At 38.6% G+C, this 18836-nt stretch overlaps 1 protein-coding gene, 17 non-coding genes and 34 pseudogenes across 18 annotated transcripts; 26 read left to right on the top strand and 26 right to left on the bottom strand.

Moving 5' to 3' along the window:
• Positions 1-39: 39 nt before the first annotated feature.
• On the bottom strand, positions 40-142 carry LOC149715921 (5S ribosomal RNA; annotated as a pseudogene).
• Positions 143-369: 227 nt separating this feature from the next.
• On the bottom strand, positions 370-472 carry LOC149715920 (5S ribosomal RNA; annotated as a pseudogene).
• Positions 473-848: 376 nt separating this feature from the next.
• On the bottom strand, positions 849-967 carry LOC149715919 (5S ribosomal RNA; annotated as a pseudogene).
• A 362-nt stretch (positions 968-1329) lies between these two features.
• LOC149715918 (5S ribosomal RNA) lies at positions 1330-1448 on the bottom strand (annotated as a pseudogene).
• A 360-nt stretch (positions 1449-1808) lies between these two features.
• LOC149715917 (5S ribosomal RNA) lies at positions 1809-1927 on the bottom strand (annotated as a pseudogene).
• Positions 1928-2048: 121 nt separating this feature from the next.
• On the bottom strand, positions 2049-2151 carry LOC149715916 (5S ribosomal RNA; annotated as a pseudogene).
• A 353-nt stretch (positions 2152-2504) lies between these two features.
• LOC149715915 (uncharacterized) lies at positions 2505-3197 on the bottom strand. The gene has a single exon (XM_089844838.1). It carries the CDS (start codon positions 3195-3197, stop codon positions 2505-2507), a length of 693 nt encoding a protein of 230 aa, XP_089700964.1.
• Positions 3198-3738: 541 nt separating this feature from the next.
• LOC149715914 (5S ribosomal RNA) lies at positions 3739-3857 on the bottom strand (annotated as a pseudogene).
• A 122-nt stretch (positions 3858-3979) lies between these two features.
• LOC149715913 (5S ribosomal RNA) lies at positions 3980-4082 on the bottom strand (annotated as a pseudogene).
• Positions 4083-4217: 135 nt separating this feature from the next.
• On the bottom strand, positions 4218-4337 carry LOC149715912 (5S ribosomal RNA; annotated as a pseudogene).
• Positions 4338-4474: 137 nt separating this feature from the next.
• On the bottom strand, positions 4475-4593 carry LOC149715911 (5S ribosomal RNA; annotated as a pseudogene).
• A 122-nt stretch (positions 4594-4715) lies between these two features.
• LOC149715910 (5S ribosomal RNA) lies at positions 4716-4818 on the bottom strand (annotated as a pseudogene).
• Positions 4819-4955: 137 nt separating this feature from the next.
• On the bottom strand, positions 4956-5074 carry LOC149715909 (5S ribosomal RNA; annotated as a pseudogene).
• A 362-nt stretch (positions 5075-5436) lies between these two features.
• On the bottom strand, positions 5437-5555 carry LOC149715908 (5S ribosomal RNA; annotated as a pseudogene).
• A 360-nt stretch (positions 5556-5915) lies between these two features.
• On the bottom strand, positions 5916-6034 carry LOC149715907 (5S ribosomal RNA; annotated as a pseudogene).
• Positions 6035-6156: 122 nt separating this feature from the next.
• LOC149715906 (5S ribosomal RNA) lies at positions 6157-6259 on the bottom strand (annotated as a pseudogene).
• Positions 6260-6395: 136 nt separating this feature from the next.
• LOC149715905 (5S ribosomal RNA) lies at positions 6396-6514 on the bottom strand (annotated as a pseudogene).
• Positions 6515-6651: 137 nt separating this feature from the next.
• On the bottom strand, positions 6652-6770 carry LOC149715904 (5S ribosomal RNA; annotated as a pseudogene).
• Positions 6771-7131: 361 nt separating this feature from the next.
• On the bottom strand, positions 7132-7250 carry LOC149715903 (5S ribosomal RNA; annotated as a pseudogene).
• Positions 7251-7609: 359 nt separating this feature from the next.
• LOC149715902 (5S ribosomal RNA) lies at positions 7610-7728 on the bottom strand (annotated as a pseudogene).
• Positions 7729-7865: 137 nt separating this feature from the next.
• On the bottom strand, positions 7866-7984 carry LOC149715901 (5S ribosomal RNA; annotated as a pseudogene).
• A 137-nt stretch (positions 7985-8121) lies between these two features.
• Positions 8122-8240, bottom strand: LOC149715900 (5S ribosomal RNA; annotated as a pseudogene).
• Positions 8241-8362: 122 nt separating this feature from the next.
• Positions 8363-8481, bottom strand: LOC149715899 (5S ribosomal RNA; annotated as a pseudogene).
• A 378-nt stretch (positions 8482-8859) lies between these two features.
• LOC149715898 (5S ribosomal RNA) lies at positions 8860-8962 on the bottom strand (annotated as a pseudogene).
• Positions 8963-9097: 135 nt separating this feature from the next.
• Positions 9098-9216, bottom strand: LOC149715897 (5S ribosomal RNA; annotated as a pseudogene).
• Positions 9217-9353: 137 nt separating this feature from the next.
• LOC149715896 (5S ribosomal RNA) lies at positions 9354-9472 on the bottom strand (annotated as a pseudogene).
• A 385-nt stretch (positions 9473-9857) lies between these two features.
• LOC149715895 (5S ribosomal RNA) lies at positions 9858-9976 on the top strand. Its single transcript, XR_016371968.1, has one exon. It is a non-coding gene; the product is annotated as a 5S ribosomal RNA (ribosomal RNA).
• Positions 9977-10113: 137 nt separating this feature from the next.
• On the top strand, positions 10114-10232 carry LOC149715894 (5S ribosomal RNA; annotated as a pseudogene).
• A 347-nt stretch (positions 10233-10579) lies between these two features.
• On the top strand, positions 10580-10698 carry LOC149715893 (5S ribosomal RNA; annotated as a pseudogene).
• A 586-nt stretch (positions 10699-11284) lies between these two features.
• LOC149715892 (5S ribosomal RNA) lies at positions 11285-11403 on the top strand. The gene has a single exon (XR_016373620.1). It is a non-coding gene; the product is annotated as a 5S ribosomal RNA (ribosomal RNA).
• Positions 11404-11539: 136 nt separating this feature from the next.
• Positions 11540-11658, top strand: LOC149715891 (5S ribosomal RNA). Its single transcript, XR_016374278.1, has one exon. It is a non-coding gene; the product is annotated as a 5S ribosomal RNA (ribosomal RNA).
• A 137-nt stretch (positions 11659-11795) lies between these two features.
• On the top strand, positions 11796-11914 carry LOC149715890 (5S ribosomal RNA). The gene has a single exon (XR_016372035.1). It is a non-coding gene; the product is annotated as a 5S ribosomal RNA (ribosomal RNA).
• A 134-nt stretch (positions 11915-12048) lies between these two features.
• On the top strand, positions 12049-12167 carry LOC149715889 (5S ribosomal RNA). Its single transcript, XR_016374251.1, has one exon. It is a non-coding gene; the product is annotated as a 5S ribosomal RNA (ribosomal RNA).
• Positions 12168-12529: 362 nt separating this feature from the next.
• Positions 12530-12648, top strand: LOC149715888 (5S ribosomal RNA). The gene has a single exon (XR_016373619.1). It is a non-coding gene; the product is annotated as a 5S ribosomal RNA (ribosomal RNA).
• A 136-nt stretch (positions 12649-12784) lies between these two features.
• On the top strand, positions 12785-12903 carry LOC149715887 (5S ribosomal RNA). The gene has a single exon (XR_016374277.1). It is a non-coding gene; the product is annotated as a 5S ribosomal RNA (ribosomal RNA).
• Positions 12904-13040: 137 nt separating this feature from the next.
• Positions 13041-13159, top strand: LOC149715886 (5S ribosomal RNA). Its single transcript, XR_016372034.1, has one exon. It is a non-coding gene; the product is annotated as a 5S ribosomal RNA (ribosomal RNA).
• A 134-nt stretch (positions 13160-13293) lies between these two features.
• On the top strand, positions 13294-13412 carry LOC149715885 (5S ribosomal RNA). The gene has a single exon (XR_016374250.1). It is a non-coding gene; the product is annotated as a 5S ribosomal RNA (ribosomal RNA).
• A 362-nt stretch (positions 13413-13774) lies between these two features.
• On the top strand, positions 13775-13893 carry LOC149715884 (5S ribosomal RNA). Its single transcript, XR_016374223.1, has one exon. It is a non-coding gene; the product is annotated as a 5S ribosomal RNA (ribosomal RNA).
• Positions 13894-14031: 138 nt separating this feature from the next.
• LOC149715883 (5S ribosomal RNA) lies at positions 14032-14150 on the top strand (annotated as a pseudogene).
• Positions 14151-14512: 362 nt separating this feature from the next.
• LOC149715882 (5S ribosomal RNA) lies at positions 14513-14631 on the top strand (annotated as a pseudogene).
• Positions 14632-14768: 137 nt separating this feature from the next.
• LOC149715881 (5S ribosomal RNA) lies at positions 14769-14887 on the top strand (annotated as a pseudogene).
• A 123-nt stretch (positions 14888-15010) lies between these two features.
• LOC149715880 (5S ribosomal RNA) lies at positions 15011-15129 on the top strand (annotated as a pseudogene).
• Positions 15130-15265: 136 nt separating this feature from the next.
• On the top strand, positions 15266-15384 carry LOC149715879 (5S ribosomal RNA; annotated as a pseudogene).
• Positions 15385-15746: 362 nt separating this feature from the next.
• On the top strand, positions 15747-15865 carry LOC149715878 (5S ribosomal RNA). The gene has a single exon (XR_016373618.1). It is a non-coding gene; the product is annotated as a 5S ribosomal RNA (ribosomal RNA).
• Positions 15866-16001: 136 nt separating this feature from the next.
• On the top strand, positions 16002-16120 carry LOC149715877 (5S ribosomal RNA). Its single transcript, XR_016374276.1, has one exon. It is a non-coding gene; the product is annotated as a 5S ribosomal RNA (ribosomal RNA).
• Positions 16121-16254: 134 nt separating this feature from the next.
• LOC149715876 (5S ribosomal RNA) lies at positions 16255-16373 on the top strand. Its single transcript, XR_016371934.1, has one exon. It is a non-coding gene; the product is annotated as a 5S ribosomal RNA (ribosomal RNA).
• A 137-nt stretch (positions 16374-16510) lies between these two features.
• On the top strand, positions 16511-16629 carry LOC149715875 (5S ribosomal RNA; annotated as a pseudogene).
• A 347-nt stretch (positions 16630-16976) lies between these two features.
• On the top strand, positions 16977-17095 carry LOC149715874 (5S ribosomal RNA; annotated as a pseudogene).
• A 586-nt stretch (positions 17096-17681) lies between these two features.
• LOC149715873 (5S ribosomal RNA) lies at positions 17682-17800 on the top strand. Its single transcript, XR_016373617.1, has one exon. It is a non-coding gene; the product is annotated as a 5S ribosomal RNA (ribosomal RNA).
• Positions 17801-17936: 136 nt separating this feature from the next.
• On the top strand, positions 17937-18055 carry LOC149715872 (5S ribosomal RNA). The gene has a single exon (XR_016374275.1). It is a non-coding gene; the product is annotated as a 5S ribosomal RNA (ribosomal RNA).
• Positions 18056-18192: 137 nt separating this feature from the next.
• Positions 18193-18311, top strand: LOC149715871 (5S ribosomal RNA). The gene has a single exon (XR_016372033.1). It is a non-coding gene; the product is annotated as a 5S ribosomal RNA (ribosomal RNA).
• A 134-nt stretch (positions 18312-18445) lies between these two features.
• On the top strand, positions 18446-18564 carry LOC149715870 (5S ribosomal RNA). The gene has a single exon (XR_016374248.1). It is a non-coding gene; the product is annotated as a 5S ribosomal RNA (ribosomal RNA).
• The last annotated feature ends 272 nt before the right edge of the window (positions 18565-18836 follow it).

Raw genomic sequence — 18836 nt, 5'->3', positions numbered from 1 at the left:
ATATCTGGTGGAATTTAAAAGAGAAAACAAAAGTGAAAAAGCCAACGGCACGCAGTATTCCCAAGTACTGTATGCGCTCGACGCTGCTTAACTTCGGTGATCGGACGAGAACCGGTGTTTTCAGCGTGATATGGCCGTTGCACGCAGTATTCCCAAGTACTGACTGCGCTCGACGCTGCTAACTTCGGCGGTCGGACGAGAACCGGTGTTCTCAGCGTGATATGGCCGTTGCCGAGAATGCTAGGTAATAATTCGAATTTAAATTAAGTAAGACAAATTAACCTTCATCATTTTAAAACAATAACAAAAAGAAAACATGTTTGCTTTTTTCATATCGGGTGGAATTTAAAAGAGGAAACAAAAGGGAAAAACTAACGGCACGCAGTATTCCCAAGTACTGTATGCGCTCGACGCTGCTTAACTTCGGTGATCGGACGAGAACCGGTGTTTTCAGCGTGATATGACCGTTGCCGAGAGTGCTAGTTATTAATTCGAATTTAAATTAAGTGAGACAAATTAACCTTCATCTTTATAAAACAATAACAAAAAGAAGATATGTTTGCTTTTTTTATATCGGGTGGAATTTAAAAGAGGAAACAAAAGTGAAAAAGCCAACGGCACGCAGTATTCCCAAGTACTGACTGCGCTCGACGCTGCTAACGTCGGCGGTCGGACGAGAACCGGTGTTCTCAGCGTGATATGGCCGTTGCCGAGAGTGCTAGATAATAATTCGAATTTAAATTAAGTGAGACAAATTAACCTTCATCTTTTTAAAACAATAACAAAAAGAAAATATGTTTGCTTTTTTCATATCTATTGGAATTTAAAAGAGGAAAAAAAAGTGAAAACGCTAACGGCACGCAGTGTTCCTAAGTGGTCGCCCTCCCAAGTACTGACTGCGCTCGACGCTGCTTAACTTCGGTTATCGGACGAGAACCGGTGTATTCAGCGTGATATGGCCGTTGCCGATAGTGCTAGTTAATAATTTGAATTTAATTAACCTTCATCTTTATAAAACAATAACAAAAAGAAGATACGTTTGCTTTTTTCATATCTATTGTAATTTAAAAGAGGAAACAAAAGTGAAAAAGCCAATGGCACGCAGTATACCCAAGTACTGTATGCGCTCGACGCTGCTTAACTTCGGTGATCGGACGTGAACCGGTGTTTTCAGCGTGATATGGCCGTTGCCGAGAGTGCTAGTTAATAATTCGAATTTAAATTAAGTGAGACAAATTAACCTTCATCATTTTAAAACAAAAACAAAAAGAAAACATGTTTGCTTTTTTCATATCTATTAAAATTTAAAAGAGGAAAAAAAAGTGAAAAAGCCAACGGCACGCAGTGTTCCTAAGAGGTCTCCCTCCCAAGTACTGACTGCGCTCGACGCTTCTTAACTTCGGTTATCGGACGAGAACCGGTGTATTCAGCGTGTTATGGCCGTTGCCGAGAGTGCTAGTTAATAATTTGAATTAAATTAACTTTCATCTTTATAAAACAATAACAAAAAGAAGATATGTTTGCTTTTTTCATATCTGGTGGAATTTAAAAGAGGAAACAAAAGAGAAAAAGCCAACGGCACGCAGTATTCCCAATTACTGTATGCGCTCGACGCTGCTTTACTTCGGTGATCGGACGTGAACCGGTGTTTTCAGCGTGATATGGCCGTTGCCGAGAGTGCTAGTTAATAATTCGAATTTAAATTAAGTGAGACAAATTAACCTTCATCATTTTAAAACAATAACAAAAAAAACGTGTTTGCTTTTTTCATATCTATTAAAATTTAAAAGAGGAAAAAAAAGTGAAAAAGCCAACGGCACGCAGTGTTCTTAAGTGGTCTCGCTCCCAAGTAGTGACTGCGCTCGACGCTGCTTAACTTCGGTTATCGGACGAGAACCGGAGTATTCAGCGTCATATGGCCATTGCCGAGAGTGCTAGTTAATAATTTGAATTTAATTAACTTTCATCATTATAAAACAATAACAAAAAGAAGATATGTTTGCTTTTTTCATATCGGGTGGAATTTAAAAGAGGAAACAAAAGGGAAAAACCAACGGTACGCAGTATTCCCGAGTACTGTATGCGCTCGACGCTGCTTAACTTCGGTGATCGGACGAGAACCGGTGTTTTCAGCGTGATATGACCGTTGCCGAGAGTGCTAGTTATAATTCGAATTTAAATTAAGTGAGACAAATTAACCTTCATCTTTATAAAACAATAACAAAAAGAAGATATGTTTGCTTTTTTCATATCGGGTGGAATTTAAAAGAGGAAACAAAAGTGAAAAAGCCAACGGCACGCAGTATTCCCAAGTACTGTAATAATAATAATAATAATAATATTATTTATTTCGCAAAAATAATTCGCTGGCAACCACAGAGGCAAGCCTATATGTGGTGGTTACCGGGACAACACATGACATAAATAAAGAGAACCATACAGAAAACGAAACTTTAAAAAAATAAATAAATAAAAAAAAAAATATTAAATAAATATTAACAAAATTACAAATTTTCACGTAACCAAATATTAAAGACAAAATCAGACACTAGAGACCGAAATTGTGGTATTGAAAGAGTACAATTTTGACGAATGTCGCAAGGCAGGCTATTCCACAATCGCACTATCCGGTAAAAATACGAGTTCTTTAAGGCCAGACATCTTGCGTATGGGATGAAGTAGGTGGGGACAGAATGCCTCGAGCTAAGTCGGACAAAATCATCTAGATCAAAGTACGGAGAGCGCGCGAGTCTAAGAAACGTCACTAAGTCAGATACGTCGCGGCGAATCGTTAACGGTAAGAGAAGTAGATTCTGTAGACGCCTAGCATAAGGGATGTGATTTGGTTTGCCCGGTCTGGGTGACTTCAAGTAGAAACTCGTGAAACGGCGCTGGACACCCTCAAGAGAATCAATGTCCTTCTTCAAGTAAGGGTTCCACACCGGAGTAGCGTACTCTAGGACAGGTAGGCACATGGATCGATAGAGGGTGATAGACGCTTTGGAGTACCCGGAGGTTCGACGAATCAGACCACACAGACGTTGCGCTCGGTTTCTAGCGTGAGTGACATTAGAGGACCAACTTAAATCGCTTGATATCTGGACACCTAGGAGTTTCATGGAGACAACGCGATTTAATGGAACGTTCTGTATAAAATAGAGAACGTCATCTCTTGGGCTCCGACGAGAAATGACCATAAAACAACATTTATTGATGTTGAGAGAGATGTTGTTAGCGAGACCCCACGCGAAGATATTGTTGATGTTATTTTGCAATGTCAGTTGGTCCGCCGGGGATCGGATAGCTAGAGATATGTAACTATCATCGGCATATTGATACAAGGAACAGTCCTCAGTTAGTGCACTCGGCAAGTAGGTTGAACAACAGAGGTCCAGGAATTGAACCCTGTGGAACCCCAGAGAGGACCGGGCGAGTACTGTATGCGCTCGACGCTGCTTAACTTCGGTGATCGGACGAGAACCGGTGTTTTCAGCGTGATATGGCCGTTGCACGCAGTATTCCCAAGTACTGACTGCGCTCGACGCTGCTAACGTCGGCGGTCGGACGAGAACCGGTGTTCTCAGCGTGATATGGCCGTTGCCGAGAGTGCTAGGTAATAATTCGAATTTAAATTAAGTAAGACAAATTAACCTTCATCATTTTAAAACAATAACAAAAAGAAAACATGTTTGCTTTTTTCATATCTATTAAAATTTAAAAGAGGAAAAAAAGTGAAAAAGCCAACGGCACGCAGTGTTCCTAAGTGGTCTCCCTCCCAAGTACTGACTGCGCTCGACGCTTCTTAACTTCGGTTATCGGACGAGAACCGGTGTATTCAGCGTGTTATGGCCGTTGCCGAGAGTGCTAGTTAATAATTTGAATTAAATTAACTTTCATCTTTATAAAACAATAACAAAAAGAAGATATGTTTGCTTTTTTCATATTTGGTGGAATTTGAAAGAGGAAACAAAAGTGAAAAAGCCAACGGCACGCAGTATTCCCAAGTACTGTATGCGCTCGACGCTGCTTAACTTCGGTGATCGGACGAGAACCGGTGTTCTCAGCGTGATATGGCCGTTGCCTAGAGTGCTAGATAATAATTCGAATTTCAATTAAGTGAGACAATTTGACCTTCATCTTTTTAAAACAATAACAAAAAAAACATGTTTGCTTTTTTCATATCTTTTAAAATTTAAAAGAGGAAAAAAAAGTGAAAAAGCCAACGGCACGCAGTGTTCCTAAGTGGTCTCCCCTCCCAAGTACTGACTGCGCTCGACGCTGCTTAACTACGGTGAATGGACGAGAACCGGTGTATTCAGCGTGATATGGTCGTTGCCGAGAGTGCTAGTTAATAATTCGAATTTAAATTAAGTGAGACAAATTAACCTTCATCAATTTAAAACAATAACAAAATGAAAGCATGTTTGCTTTTTTCATATCTATTAAAATTTGAAAGAGGAAAAAAAAGTGAAAAAGCCATCGGCACGCAGTGTTCCTAAGTGGTCTCCCTCCCAAGTAGTGACTGCGCTCGACGCTGCTTAACTTCGGCTATCGGACGAGAACCGGTGTATTCAGCGTGATATGGCCGTTGCCGAGAGTGCTAGTTAATAATTTTAATTTAATTAACTTTCATCTTTATTAAACAATAACAAAAAGAAGATATGTTTGCTTTTTTCATATTTGGTGGAGTTTGAAAGAGGAACCAAAAGTGAAAAAGCCAACGGCACGCAGTATTCCCAAGTACTGTATGCGCTCGACGCTGCTTAACTTCGGTTATCGGACGAGAACCGGTGTATTCAGCGTGATATGGCCGTTGCCGAGAGTGCTAGTTAATAATTCGAATTTAAATTAAGTCAGACAAATTAACCTTCATCATTTTTAAAGAATAACAAAAAAAAACATGTTTGCTTTTTTTCATATCTATTAAAATTTAAAAGAGGAAAAAAAAGTGAAAAAGCCAACGGCACGCAGTGTTCCTAAGTGGTCTCCCTCCGAAGTAGTGACTGCGCTCGACGCTGCTTAACTTCGGTTATCGGACGAGAACCGGAGTATTCAGCGTGATATGGCCGTTGCCGAGAGTGCTAGTTAATAATTTTAATTTAATTAACTTTCATCTTTATAAAACAATAACAAAAAGAAGATATGTTTGCTTTTTTCATATTTGGTGGAATTTGAAATAGGAAACAAAAGTGAAAAAGCCAACAGCACGCAGTATTCCCAAGTACTGTATGCGCTCGACGCTGCTAAACTTCGGTTATCGGACGAGAACCGGTGTATTCAGCGTGATATGGCCGTTGCCGAGAGTCCTAGGTAATAATTCGAATTTAAATTAAGTGAGACAAATTAACCTTCATCTTTTTAAAACAATAACAAAAAGAAAATAAGTTTGCTTTTTTTAAATCCATGGGAATTTAAAAGAGGAAAAAAAAGTGAAAAAGCCAACGGCACGCAGTGTTCCTAAGTGGTCTCCCTCCCAAGTAGTGACTGCGCTCGACGCTGCTTAACTTCGGTTATCGGACGAGAACCGGTGTATTCAGCGTGATATGGCCGTTTCCGAGAGTGCTAGTTAATAATTTGAATTTAATTAACTTTCATCTTTATAAAACAATAACAAAATGAAGATATGTGTGCTTTTTTCAAATCGGGTGGAATTTTAAAGAGGAAACAAAAGTGAAAAACCAACGGCACGCAGTATTCTTAAGTACTGACTGCGCTCGACGCTGCTAACGTCGGCGATCGGACGAGAACCGGTGTTCTCAGCTTGATATGGCCGTTGCCGATAGTGCTAGATAATAATTCGAATTTAAATTAAGTGAGATAAATTAACCTTCATCTTTTTAAAACAATAACAAAAAGAAAACATGTTTGCTATTTTCATATCTATTAAAATTTAAAAGAGGAAAAAAAAGTGAAAAAGCCAACGGCACGCAGTGTTCCTAAGTGGTCTCCCTCCCAAGTACTGACTGCGCTCGACGCTTCTTAACTTCGGTTATCGGACGAGAACCGGTGTATTCAGCGTGTTATGGCCGTTGCCGAGAGTGCTAGTTAATAATTTGAATTAAATTAACTTTCATCTTTATAAAACAATAACAAAAAGAAGATATGTTTGCTTTTTTCATATTTGGTGGAATTTGAAAGAGGAAGCAAAAGTAAAAAAGCCAACGGCACGCAGTATTCCCAAGTACTGTATGCGCTCGACGCTGCTTAACTTCGGTGATCGGACGAGAACCGGTGTTCTCAGCGTGATATGGCCGTTGCCTAGAGTGCTAGATAATAATTCGAATTTCAATTAAGTGAGACAATTTGACCTTCATCTTTTTAAAACAATAACAAAAAAAAACATGTTTGCTTTTTTCATATCTATTAAAATTTAAAAGAGGAAAAAAAAGTGAAAAAACCAACGGCTCGCAGTGTTCCTAAGTGGTCTCCCTCCCAAGTACTGACTGCGCTCGACGCTGCTTAACTTCGGTGAACGGACGAGAACCGGTGTATTCAGCGTGATATGGTCGTTGCCGAGAGTGCTAGTTAATAATTCGAATTTAAATTAAGTGAGACAAATTAACCTTCATCAATTTAAAAAAATAACAAAATGAAAGCATGTTTGCTTTTTTCATATCTATTAAAATTTAAAAGAGGAAAAAAAAGTGAAAAAGCCAACGGCACGCAGTGTTCCTAAGTGGTCTCCCTCCCAAGTAGTGACTGCGCTCGACGCTGCTTAACTTCGGCTATCGGACGAGAACCGGTGTATTCAGCGTGATATGGCCGTTGCCGAGAGTGCTAGTTAATAATTTTAATTTAATTAACTTTCATCTTTATAAAACAATAACAAAAAGAAGATATGTTTGCTTTTTTCATATTTGGTGGAGTTTGAAAGAGGAAACAAAAGTGAAAAATCCAACGGCACGCAGTATTCCCAAGTACTGTATGCGCTCGACGCTGCTTAACTTCGGTTATCGGACGAGAACCGGTGTATTCAGCGTGATATGGCCGTTGCCGAGAGTGCTAGTTAATAATTCGAATTTAAATTAAGTCAGACAAATTAACCTTCATCATTTTTAAACAATAACAAAAAAAACATGTTTGCTTTTTTTCATATCTATTAAAATTTAAAAGAGGAAAAAAAAGTGAAAAAGCCAACGGCACGCAGTGTTCCTAAGTGGTCTCCCTCCGAAGTAGTGACTGCGCTCGACGCTGCTTAACTTCGGTTATCGGACGAGAACCGGTGTATTCAGCGTGATATGGCCGTTGCCGAGAGTGCTAGTAAATAATTTTAATTTAATTAACTTTCATCTTTATAAAACAATAACAAAAAGAAGATATGTTTGCTTTTTTCATATTTGGTGGAATTTGAAATAGGAAACAAAAGTGAAAAACCAACGACACGCAGTATTCCCAAGTACTGACTGCGCTCGACGCTGCTAACGTCGGCGATCGGACGAGAACCGGTGTTCTCAGCGTGATTTGGCCGTTGCCGAGAGTGCTAGTTAATAATTCGAATTTAAATTAAGTGAGACAAATTAACCTTCATCATTTTAAAACAATAACAAAATGAAAACATGTTTGCTTTTTTCATATCTATAGGAATTTAAAAGAGGAAAAAAAGTGAAAAAGCCAACGGCACGCAGTGTTCCTAAGTTGTCTCCCTCCCTAGTACTGACTGCGCTCGACGCTGCTTAACTTCGGTGATCGGACGAGAACCGCTGTATTCAGCGTGATATGGTCGTTGCCGAGAATGCTAGTTAATAATTCGAATTTAAATTAAGTGAGACAAATTAACCTTCATCATTTTAAAACAATAACAAAATGAAAACATGTTTGCTTTTTTCATATCTATTAAAATTTAAAAGAGGGAAAAAAAGTGAAAAAGCCAACGGCACGCAGTGTTCCTAAGTGGTCTCCCTCCCAAGCAGTGACTGTGCTCGACGCTGCTTAACTTCGGTTATCGGACGAGAACCGGTGTATTCAGCGTGATGTAGCCGTTGCCGAGAGTGCTAGTTAATAATTCGAATTTAAATTAAGTGAGACAAATTAATCTTCATCATTTTAAAACAATAACAAAATGAAAACATGTTTGCTTTTTTCATATCTATTAAAATTTAAAAGAGGGAAAAAAAGTGAAAAAGCCAACGGCACGCAGTGTTCCTAAGTGGTCTCCCTCCCAAGTAGTGACTGTGCTCGACGCTGCTTAACTTCGGTTATCGGACGAGAACCGGTGTATTCAGCGTGATATGGCCGTTGCCGAGAGTGCTAGTTAATAATTTTAATTTAATTAACTTTCATCTTTATAAAACAATAACAAAAAGAAGATATGTTTGCTTTTTTCATATTTGGTGGAATTTGAAAGAGGAAAAAAAAGTGAAAAAGCCAACGGCACGCAGTGTTCCTAAGTTGTCTCCCTCCCTAGTACTGACTGCGCTCGACGCTGCTTAACTTCGGTTATCGGACGAGAACCGGTTTATTCAGCGTGATATGGCCGTTGCCGAGAGTGCTAGGTAATAATTCGAATTTAAATTAAGTGAGACAAATTAACCATCATCTTTTTAAAACAATAACAAAAAGAAAATAAGTTTGCTTTTTTCAAATCTATTGGAATTTAAAAGAGGAAAAAAAAGTGAAAAAGCCAACGGCACGCAGTGTACCTAAGTGGTTTCCCTCCCAAGTAGTGACTGTGCTCGATGCTGCTTAACTTCGGTTATCGGACGAGTACCGGTGTATTCAGCGTGTTATGGCCGTTGCCGAGAGTGCTAGTTAATAATTTGAATTAAATTAACTTTCATCTTTATAAAACAATAACAAAAAGAAGATATGTTTGCTTTTTTCATATTTGGTGGAATTTGAAAGAGGAAGCAAAAGTAAAAAAGCCAACGGCACGCAGTATTCCCAAGTACTGTATGCGCTCGACGCTGCTTAACTTCGGTGATCGGACGAGAACCGGTGTTCTCAGCGTGATATGGCCGTTGCCTAGAGTGCTAGATAATAATTCGAATTTCAATTAAGTGAGACAATTTGACCTTCTTCTTTTTAAAACAATAACAAAAAAAACATGTTTGCTTTTTTCATATCTATTAAAATTTAAAAGAGGAAAAAAAAGTGAAAAAACCAACGGCTCGCAGTGTTCCTAAGTGGTCTCCCTCCCAAGTACTGACTGCGCTCGACGCTGCTTAACTTCGGTGATCCGACGAGAACCGGTGTTTTCAGCGTGATATGGCCGTTGCCGAGAGTGCTAGATAATAATTCGAACTTAAATTAAGTGAGACAAATTGACCTTCATCTTTTTAAAACAATAACAAAAAGAAAATATGTTTGCTTTTTTCATATCTATAGGAATTTAAAAGAGGAAAAAAAAGTGAAAAAGCCAACGGCACGCAGTGTTCCTAAGTGGTCTCCCTCCCAAGTAGTGACTGCGCTCGACGCTGCTTAACTTCGGCTATCGGACGAGAACCGGTGTATTCAGCGTGATATGGCCGTTGCCGAGAGTGCTAGTTAATAATTTTAATTTAATTAACTTTCATCTTTATAAAACAATAAGAAAAAGAACATATGTTTGCTTTTTTTATATCTGATGGAATTTTAAAGAGGGAAATGCTTTTTTCATATCTATTAAAATTTAAAAGACGAAAAAAAAATTGACACTGGTTCTCGTCCGATCGCCGAAGTTAAGCACCGTCGAGCGCAGTCAGTACTTGGGAGGGAGTACACTTAGGAACACTGCGTGCCGTTGGCTTTTTCACTTTTTTTCCTCTTTTAAATTCCAATAGATATGAAAAAAGCAAACATATTTTCTTTTTGTTATTGTTTTAAAAAGATGGTTAATTTGTCTCACTTAATTTAAATTCGAATTATTATCTAGCACCCTCGGCAACGGCCATATCACGCTGAAAACACCGGTTCTCGTCCGATCACCGCAGTTAAGCAGCGCCGAGCGCAGTCAGTACTTGGGAGGGAGACCACTTAGGAACACTGCGTGCCGTTGTCTTTTTCACTTTTTTTTCCTCATTTAAATTCCAATAGATATGAAAAAAGCAAACATATTTTCTTTTTGTTATTGTTTTAAAAAGATGAAAGATAATTTGTCTCACTTAATTTAAATTCGAACTATTATCTAGCACTCTCGGCAACGGCCATATCACGCTTAAAACACCGGTTCTCGTCCGATCACCGCAGTTAAGCAGCGTCGAGCGCAGTCAGTACTTGGGAGGGAGACCACTTAGGAACACTGTGTGCCGTTGGCTTTTTCACTTTTGTTTCCTCTTTTAAATTCCATCAGATATGAAAAAAGCAAACATATCTTCTTTTTGTTATTGTTTTCTAAAGATGAAGGTTAATTAAATTCAAATTATTAAATAGGTCTCTCGGCAACGGCCATATCAAGCTGAAAACACCGGTTCTCGTCCGATCACCGAAAATAAGCACCGTCGAGCGCAGTCAGTACTTGGAAACTCTGCGTGGCGTTGGCTTTTTCACTTATGTTTCCTCTTTTAAATTCCATCAGATATGAAAAAAGCAAACATATCTTCTTTTTGTTATTGTTTTATAAAGATAAAGGTTAATTAAATTCAAATTATTAATTAGCACTCTCGGCAACGGCCATATCACGCTGAAAACACCGGTTCTCGTCCGATCACCGAAGTTAAGAAGCGTCGAGCGCAGTCAGTACTTGGGAGGGAGACAACTTAGGAACACTGCGTGCCGTTGGCTTTTTCACTTTTTTTTCCTCTTTTAAATTCCAATAGATATGAAAAAAGCAAACATATTTTCTTTTTGTTATTGTTTTAAAAAGATGAAGGATAATTTGTCTCACTTAATTTAAATTCGAATTATTATCTAGCACTCTCGGCAACGACCATATCACACTGAAAACACCGGTTCTCGTCCGATCACCGCAGTTAAGCAGCGTCGAGCGCAGTCAGTACTTGGAAACTCTGCGTGCCGTCGGCTTTTTCACTTTTGTTTCCTCTTTTAAATTCCATCAGATATGAAAAAAGCAAACATATCTTCTATTTGTTATTTTTTATAAAGATGAAGGTTAATTAAATTCAAATTATTAAATAGCACTCTCGGCAACGGCCATATCAAGCTGAAAACACCGGTTATCGTCCGATCACCGAAAATAAGCAGCGTCGAGCGCAGTCAGTACTTGGAAACTCTGCGTGCCGTTGGCTTTTTCACTTATGTTTCCTCTTTTAAATTCCATCAGATATGAAAAAAGCAAACATATCTTCTTTTTGTTATTGTTTTATAAAGATGAAGGTTAATTAAATTCAAATTATTAATTAGCACTCTCGGCAACGGCCATATCACGCTGAAAACACCGGTTCTCGTCCGATCACCGAAGTTAAGAAGCGTCGAGCGCAGTCAGTACTTGGGTGGGAGACCACTTAGGAACACTGCGTGCCGTTGGCTTTTTCACTTTTTTTCCTCTTTTAAATTCCAATAGATATGAAAAAAGCAAACATATTTTCTTTTTGTTATTGTTTTAAAAAGATGATGGTTAATTTGTCTCACTTAATTTAAATTCGAATTATTATCTAGCACTCTCGGCAACGGCCATATCACGCTGAAAACACCGGTTCTCGTCCGATCACCGAAGTTAAGAAGCGTCGAGCGCAGTCAGTACTTGGGAGGGAGACCACTTAGGAACACTGCGTGCCGTTGGCTTTTTCACTTTTTTTTCCTCTTTTAAATTGCAATAGATATGAAAAAAGCAAACATATTTTCTTTTTGTTATTGTTTTAAAAAGATGAAGGTTAATTTGTCTCACTTAATTTAAATTCGAATTATTATCTAGCATTCTCGGCAACGGCCATATCACGCTGAAAACACCGGTTCTCGTCCGATCACCGAAGTTAAGCAGCGTCGAGCGCAGTCAGTACTTGGGAGGGAGACCACTTAGGAACACTGCGTGCCGTTGGCTTTTTCACTTTTTTTTCCTCTTTTAAATTCCTATAGATATGAAAAAAGCAAACATATTTTCTTTTTGTTATTGTTTTAAAAAGATGGTCAATTTGTCTCACTTAATTTAAATTCGAATTATTATCTAGCACTCTCGGCAACGGCTATATCACGCTGAAAACACCGGTTCTCGTCGGATCACCGAAGTTAAGCAGCGTCGAGCGCAGTCAGTACTTGGGAGGGAGACCACTTAGGAACACTGCGTGCCGTTGGCTTTTTCACTTTTCTTTCCTCTTTTAAATTCCTATAGATATGAAAAAAGCAAACAAATTTTCTTTTTGTTATTGTTTTAAAAAGATGAAGGTCAATTTGTCTCACTTCATTTAAATTCGAATTATTATCTAGCACTCTCGGCAACGGCTATATCAAGCTGAAAACACCGGTTACCGTCCGATCACCGAAGTTAAGCAGCGTCGAGCGCAGTCAGTACTTAGAAACTCTGTGTGCCGTTGGCTTTTTCACTTTTGTTTCCTCTTTTAAATTCCATCAGATATGAAAAAAGCAAACTTATCTTCTTTTTGTTATTGTTTTATAAAGATGAAGGTTAATTAAATTCGAATTATTAAATAGCACTCTCGGCAACGGCCATATCACGCTGAAAACACCGGTTCTCGTCCGATCACCGAAGTTAAGAAGCGTCGAGCGCAGTCAGTACTTGGGTGGGAGACCACTTAGGAACACTGCGTGCCGTTGGCTTTTTCACTTTTTTTCCTCTTTTAAATTCCAATAGATATGAAAAAAGCAAACATATTTTCTTTTTGTTATTGTTTTAAAAAGATGATGGTTAATTTGTCTCACTTAATTTAAATTCGAATTATTATCTAGCACTCTCGGCAACGGCCATATCACGCTGAAAACACCGGTTCTCGTCCGATCACCGAAGTTAAGAAGCGTCGAGCGCAGTCAGTACTTGGGAGGGAGACCACTTAGGAACACTGCGTGCCGTTGGCTTTTTCACTTTTTTTTCCTCTTTTAAATTGCAATAGATATGAAAAAAGCAAACATATTTTCTTTTTGTTATTGTTTTAAAAAGATGAAGGTTAATTTGTCTCACTTAATTTAAATTCGAATTATTATCTAGCATTCTCGGCAACGGCCATATCACGCTGAAAACACCGGTTCTCGTCCGATCACCGAAGTTAAGCAGCGTCGAGCGCAGTCAGTACTTGGGAGGGAGACCACTTAGGAACACTGCGTGCCGTTGGCTTTTTCACTTTTTTTTCCTCTTTTAAATTCCTATAGATATGAAAAAAGCAAACATATTTTCTTTTTGTTATTGTTTTAAAAAGATGGTCAATTTGTCTCACTTAATTTAAATTCGAATTATTATCTAGCACTCTCGGCAACGGCTATATCACGCTGAAAACACCGGTTCTCGTCGGATCACCGAAGTTAAGCAGCGTCGAGCGCAGTCAGTACTTGGGAGGGAGACCACTTAGGAACACTGCGTGCCGTTGGCTTTTTCACTTTTCTTTCCTCTTTTAAATTCCTATAGATATGAAAAAAGCAAACAAATTTTCTTTTTGTTATTGTTTTAAAAAGATGAAGGTCAATTTGTCTCACTTCATTTAAATTCGAATTATTATCTAGCACTCTCGGCAACGGCTATATCAAGCTGAAAACACCGGTTACCGTCCGATCACCGAAGTTAAGCAGCGTCGAGCGCAGTCAGTACTTAGAAACTCTGTGTGCCGTTGGCTTTTTCACTTTTGTTTCCTCTTTTAAATTCCATCAGATATGAAAAAAGCAAACTTATCTTCTTTTTGTTATTGTTTTATAAAGATGAAGGTTAATTAAATTCGAATTATTAAATAGCACTCTCGGCAACGGCCATATCACGCTGAAAACACCGGTTCTCGTCCGATAACCGAAGTTAAGCAGCGTCGAGCGCAGTCAGTACTTGGGAGGGAGACCACTTAGGAACACTGCGTGCCGTTGGCTTTTTCACTTTTTTTTTCCTCTTTTAAATTCCTATAGATATGAAAAAAGCAAACATATTTTCTTTTCGTTATTGTTTTAAAAAGATGAAGGTCAATTTGTCTCACTTAATTTAAATTCGAATTATTATCTAACACTCTCGGCAACGGCCATATCACGCTGAAAACACCGGTTCTCGTCGGATCACCGAAGTTAATCAGCGTCGAGCGCAGTCAGTACTTGGGAGGGAGACCACTTAGGAACACTGCGTGCCGTTGGCTTTTTCACTTTTTTTTCCTCTTTTAAATTCCAATAGATATGAAAAAAGCCAACATGTTTTCTTTTTGTTATTGTTTTAAAATGATGAAGGTTAATTTGTCTCACTTAATTTAAATTCGAATTATTAAATAAAACTCTCGGCAACGGCCATATCACGCTGAAAACACCGGTTCTCGTCCGATTACCGAAGTTAAGCAGCGTCGAGCGCATACAGTACTTGGGAATACTGTGTGCCGTTTGCTTTTTAACTTTTGTTTCCTCTTTCAAATTCCACCAGATATGAAAAAAGCAAACATATCTTCATTATGATATTGTTTTATAAAGATGAAAGCTAATTAAATTCAAATTATTAACTAGCACTCTCGGCAACGGCCATATCACGCTGAATACACCGGCTCTCGTCCGATAACCGAAGTTAAGCAGCGTCGAGCGCAGTCACTACTTGGGAGGGAGAACACTTAGGAACACTGCGTTCCGTTGGCTTTTTCACTTTTTTTTCCTCTTTTAAATTTTAATAGATATGAAAAAAGCAAACATGTTTTCTTTTTGTTATTGTTTTAAAATGATGAAGGTTAATTTGTCTCACTTAATTTAAATTCGAATTATTAACTAGCACCCTCGGCAACGGCCACATCACGCTGAAAACACCGGTTCACGTCCGATCACCGAAGTAAAGCAGCGTCGAGCGCATACAGTACTTGGGAGGGAGACCACTTAGGAACACTGCGTGCCGTTGGCTTTTTCACTTTTTTTTTCCTCTTTTAAATTCCAATAGATATGCAAAAAGCAAACATAACTTCTTTATGTTATTGTTTTATAAAGATGAAAGTAAATTAAATTCAAATTATTAACTAGCACTCTCGGCAACGGCCATATCACGCTGAATACACCGGTTCTCGTCCGATAACCGAAGTTAAGCAGCGTCGATCGCAGTCAGTACGTGGGAGGGAGACCACTTAGGAACACTGCGTGCCGTTGGCTTTTTCACTTTTTTTCCTCTTTTAGATTCCAATAGATATGAAAAAAGCAAACATATTTTCTTTTTGTTATTGTTTTAAAAAGATGAAGGTCAATTTGTCTCACTTAATTTAAATTCGAATTATTATCTAGCACTGTCGGAAACGGCCATATCACGCTGAAAACACCGGTTCTCGTCGGATCACCGAAGTTAAGCAGCGTCGAGCGCAGTCAGTACTTGGGAGGGAGACCACTTAGGAACACTGCGTGCCGTTGGCTTTTTCACTTTTTTTTCCTCTTTTAAATTCCAATAGATATGAAAAAAGCCACCATGTTTTCTTTTTGTTATTGTTTTAAAATGATGAGGGTTAATTTGTCTCACTTAATTTAAATTCGAATTATTAAATAAAACTCTCGGCAACGGCCATATCACGCTGAAAACACCGGTTCTCGTCCGATTACCGAAGTTAAGCAGCGTCGAGCGCATACAGTACTTGGGAATACTGCGTGCCGTTTGCTTTTTAACTTTTGTTACCTCTTTCAAATTCCACCAGATATGAAAAAAGCAAACATATCTTCTTTTTGTTATTGTTTTATAAAGATGAAGGTTAATTAAATTCAAATTATTAATTAGCACTCTCGGCAACGGCCATATCACGCTGAAAACACCGGTTCTCGTCCGATCACCGAAGTTAAGAAGCGTCGAGCGCAGTCAGTACTTGGGTGGGAGACCACTTAGGAACACTGCGTGCCGTTGGCTTTTTCACTTTTTTTCCTCTTTTAAATTCCAATAGATATGAAAAAAGCAAACATATTTTCTTTTTGTTATTGTTTTAAAAAGATGATGGTTAATTTGTCTCACTTAATTTAAATTCGAATTATTATCTAGCACTCTCGGCAACGGCCATATCACGCTGAAAACACCGGTTCTCGTCCGATCACCGAAGTTAAGAAGCGTCGAGCGCAGTCAGTACTTGGGAGGGAGACCACTTAGGAACACTGCGTGCCGTTGGCTTTTTCACTTTTTTTTCCTCTTTTAAATTGCAATAGATATGAAAAAAGCAAACATATTTTCTTTTTGTTATTGTTTTAAAAAGATGGTTAATTTGTCTCACTTAATTTAAATTCGAATTATTATCTAGCACCCTCGGCAACGGCCATATCACGCTGAAAACACCGGTTCTCGTCCGATCACCGCAGTTAAGCAGCGCCGAGCGCAGTCAGTACTTGGGAGGGAGACCACTTAGGAACACTGCGTGCCGTTGTCTTTTTCACTTTTTTTTCCTCATTTAAATTCCAATAGATATGAAAAAAGCAAACATATTTTCTTTTTGTTATTGTTTTAAAAAGATGAAAGATAATTTGTCTCACTTAATTTAAATTCGAACTATTATCTAGCACTCTCGGCAACGGCCATATCACGCTTAAAACACCGGTTCTCGTCCGATCACCGCAGTTAAGCAGCGTCGAGCGCAGTCAGTACTTGGGAGGGAGACCACTTAGGAACACTGTGTGCCGTTGGCTTTTTCACTTTTGTTTCCTCTTTTAAATTCCATCAGATATGAAAAAAGCAAACATATCTTCTTTTTGTTATTGTTTTCTAAAGATGAAGGTTAATTAAATTCAAATTATTAAATAGGTCTCTCGGCAACGGCCATATCAAGCTGAAAACACCGGTTCTCGTCCGATCACCGAAAATAAGCACCGTCGAGCGCAGTCAGTACTTGGAAACTCTGCGTGGCGTTGGCTTTTTCACTTATGTTTCCTCTTTTAAATTCCATCAGATATGAAAAAAGCAAACATATCTTCTTTTTGTTATTGTTTTATAAAGATAAAGGTTAATTAAATTCAAATTATTAATTAGCACTCTCGGCAACGGCCATATCACGCTGAAAACACCGGTTCTCGTCCGATCACCGAAGTTAAGAAGCGTCGAGCGCAGTCAGTACTTGGGAGGGAGACAACTTAGGAACACTGCGTGCCGTTGGCTTTTTCACTTTTTTTTCCTCTTTTAAATTCCAATAGATATGAAAAAAGCAAACATATTTTCTTTTTGTTATTGTTTTAAAAAGATGAAGGATAATTTGTCTCACTTAATTTAAATTCGAATTATTATCTAGCACTCTCGGCAACGACCATATCACACTGAAAACACCGGTTCTCGTCCGATCACCGCAGTTAAGCAGCGTCGAGCGCAGTCAGTACTTGGAAACTCTGCGTGCCGTCGGCTTTTTCACTTTTGTTTCCTCTTTTAAATTCCATCAGATATGAAAAAAGCAAACATATCTTCTATTTGTTATTTTTTATAAAGATGAAGGTTAATTAAATTCAAATTATTAAATAGCACTCTCGGCAACGGCCATATCAAGCTGAAAACACCGGTTATCGTCCGATCACCGAAAATAAGCAGCGTCGAGCGCAGTCAGTACTTGGAAACTCTGCGTGCCGTTGGCTTTTTCACTTATGTTTCCTCTTTTAAATTCCATCAGATATGAAAAAAGCAAACATATCTTCTTTTTGTTATTGTTTTATAAAGATGAAGGTTAATTAAATTCAAATTATTAATTAGCACTCTCGGCAACGGCCATATCACGCTGAAAACACCGGTTCTCGTCCGATCACCGAAGTTAAGAAGCGTCGAGCGCAGTCAGTACTTGGGTGGGAGACCACTTAGGAACACTGCGTGCCGTTGGCTTTTTCACTTTTTTTCCTCTTTTAAATTCCAATAGATATGAAAAAAGCAAACATATTTTCTTTTTGTTATTGTTTTAAAAAGATGATGGTTAATTTGTCTCACTTAATTTAAATTCGAATTATTATCTAGCACTCTCGGCAACGGCCATATCACGCTGAAAACACCGGTTCTCGTCCGATCACCGAAGTTAAGAAGCGTCGAGCGCAGTCAGTACTTGGGAGGGAGACCACTTAGGAACACTGCGTGCCGTTGGCTTTTTCACTTTTTTTTCCTCTTTTAAATTGCAATAGATATGAAAAAAGCAAACATATTTTCTTTTTGTTATTGTTTTAAAAAGATGAAGGTTAATTTGTCTCACTTAATTTAAATTCGAATTATTATCTAGCATTCTCGGCAACGGCCATATCACGCTGAAAACACCGGTTCTCGTCCGATCACCGAAGTTAAGCAGCGTCGAGCGCAGTCAGTACTTGGGAGGGAGACCACTTAGGAACACTGCGTGCCGTTGGCTTTTTCACTTTTTTTTCCTCTTTTAAATTCCTATAGATATGAAAAAAGCAAACATATTTTCTTTTTGTTATTGTTTTAAAAAGATGGTCAATTTGTCTCACTTAATTTAAATTCGAATTATTATCTAGCACTCTCGGCAACGGCTATATCACGCTGAAAACACCGGTTCTCGTCGGATCACCGAAGTTAAGCAGCGTCGAGCGCAGTCAGTACTTGGGAGGGAGACCACTTAGGAACACTGCGTGCCGTTGGCTTTTTCACTTTTCTTTCCTCTTTTAAATTCCTATAGATATGAAAAAAGCAAACAAATTTTCTTTTTGTTATTGTTTTAAAAAGATGAAGGTCAATTTGTCTCACTTCATTTAAATTCGAATTATTATCTAGCACTCTCGGCAACGGCTATATCAAGCTGAAAACACCGGTTACCGTCCGATCACCGAAGTTAAGCAGCGTCGAGCGCAGTCAGTACTTAGAAACTCTGTGTGCCGTTGGCTTTTTCACTTTTGTTTCCTCTTTTAAATTCCAT

The sequence above is a fragment of the Phalangium opilio genome, unplaced genomic scaffold, assembly GCF_054372755.1.
Source record: "Phalangium opilio isolate 3A_F unplaced genomic scaffold, DU_Popi_V2 ptg000009l_1, whole genome shotgun sequence".
NCBI classification, from domain to species: Eukaryota; Metazoa; Arthropoda; class Arachnida; order Opiliones; family Phalangiidae; genus Phalangium; species Phalangium opilio.
Note: the sequence above shows the minus strand (reverse complement) of the source record. Positions and strands in the feature narration are given on the sequence as shown.

Bases quoted from the DNA above. Each gene is read 5' to 3' on its own strand.
- LOC149715915 (XM_089844838.1), bottom strand. From the start codon at position 3,197: ATGGTCATTTCTCGTCGGAGCCCAAGAGATGACGTTCTCTATTTTATA.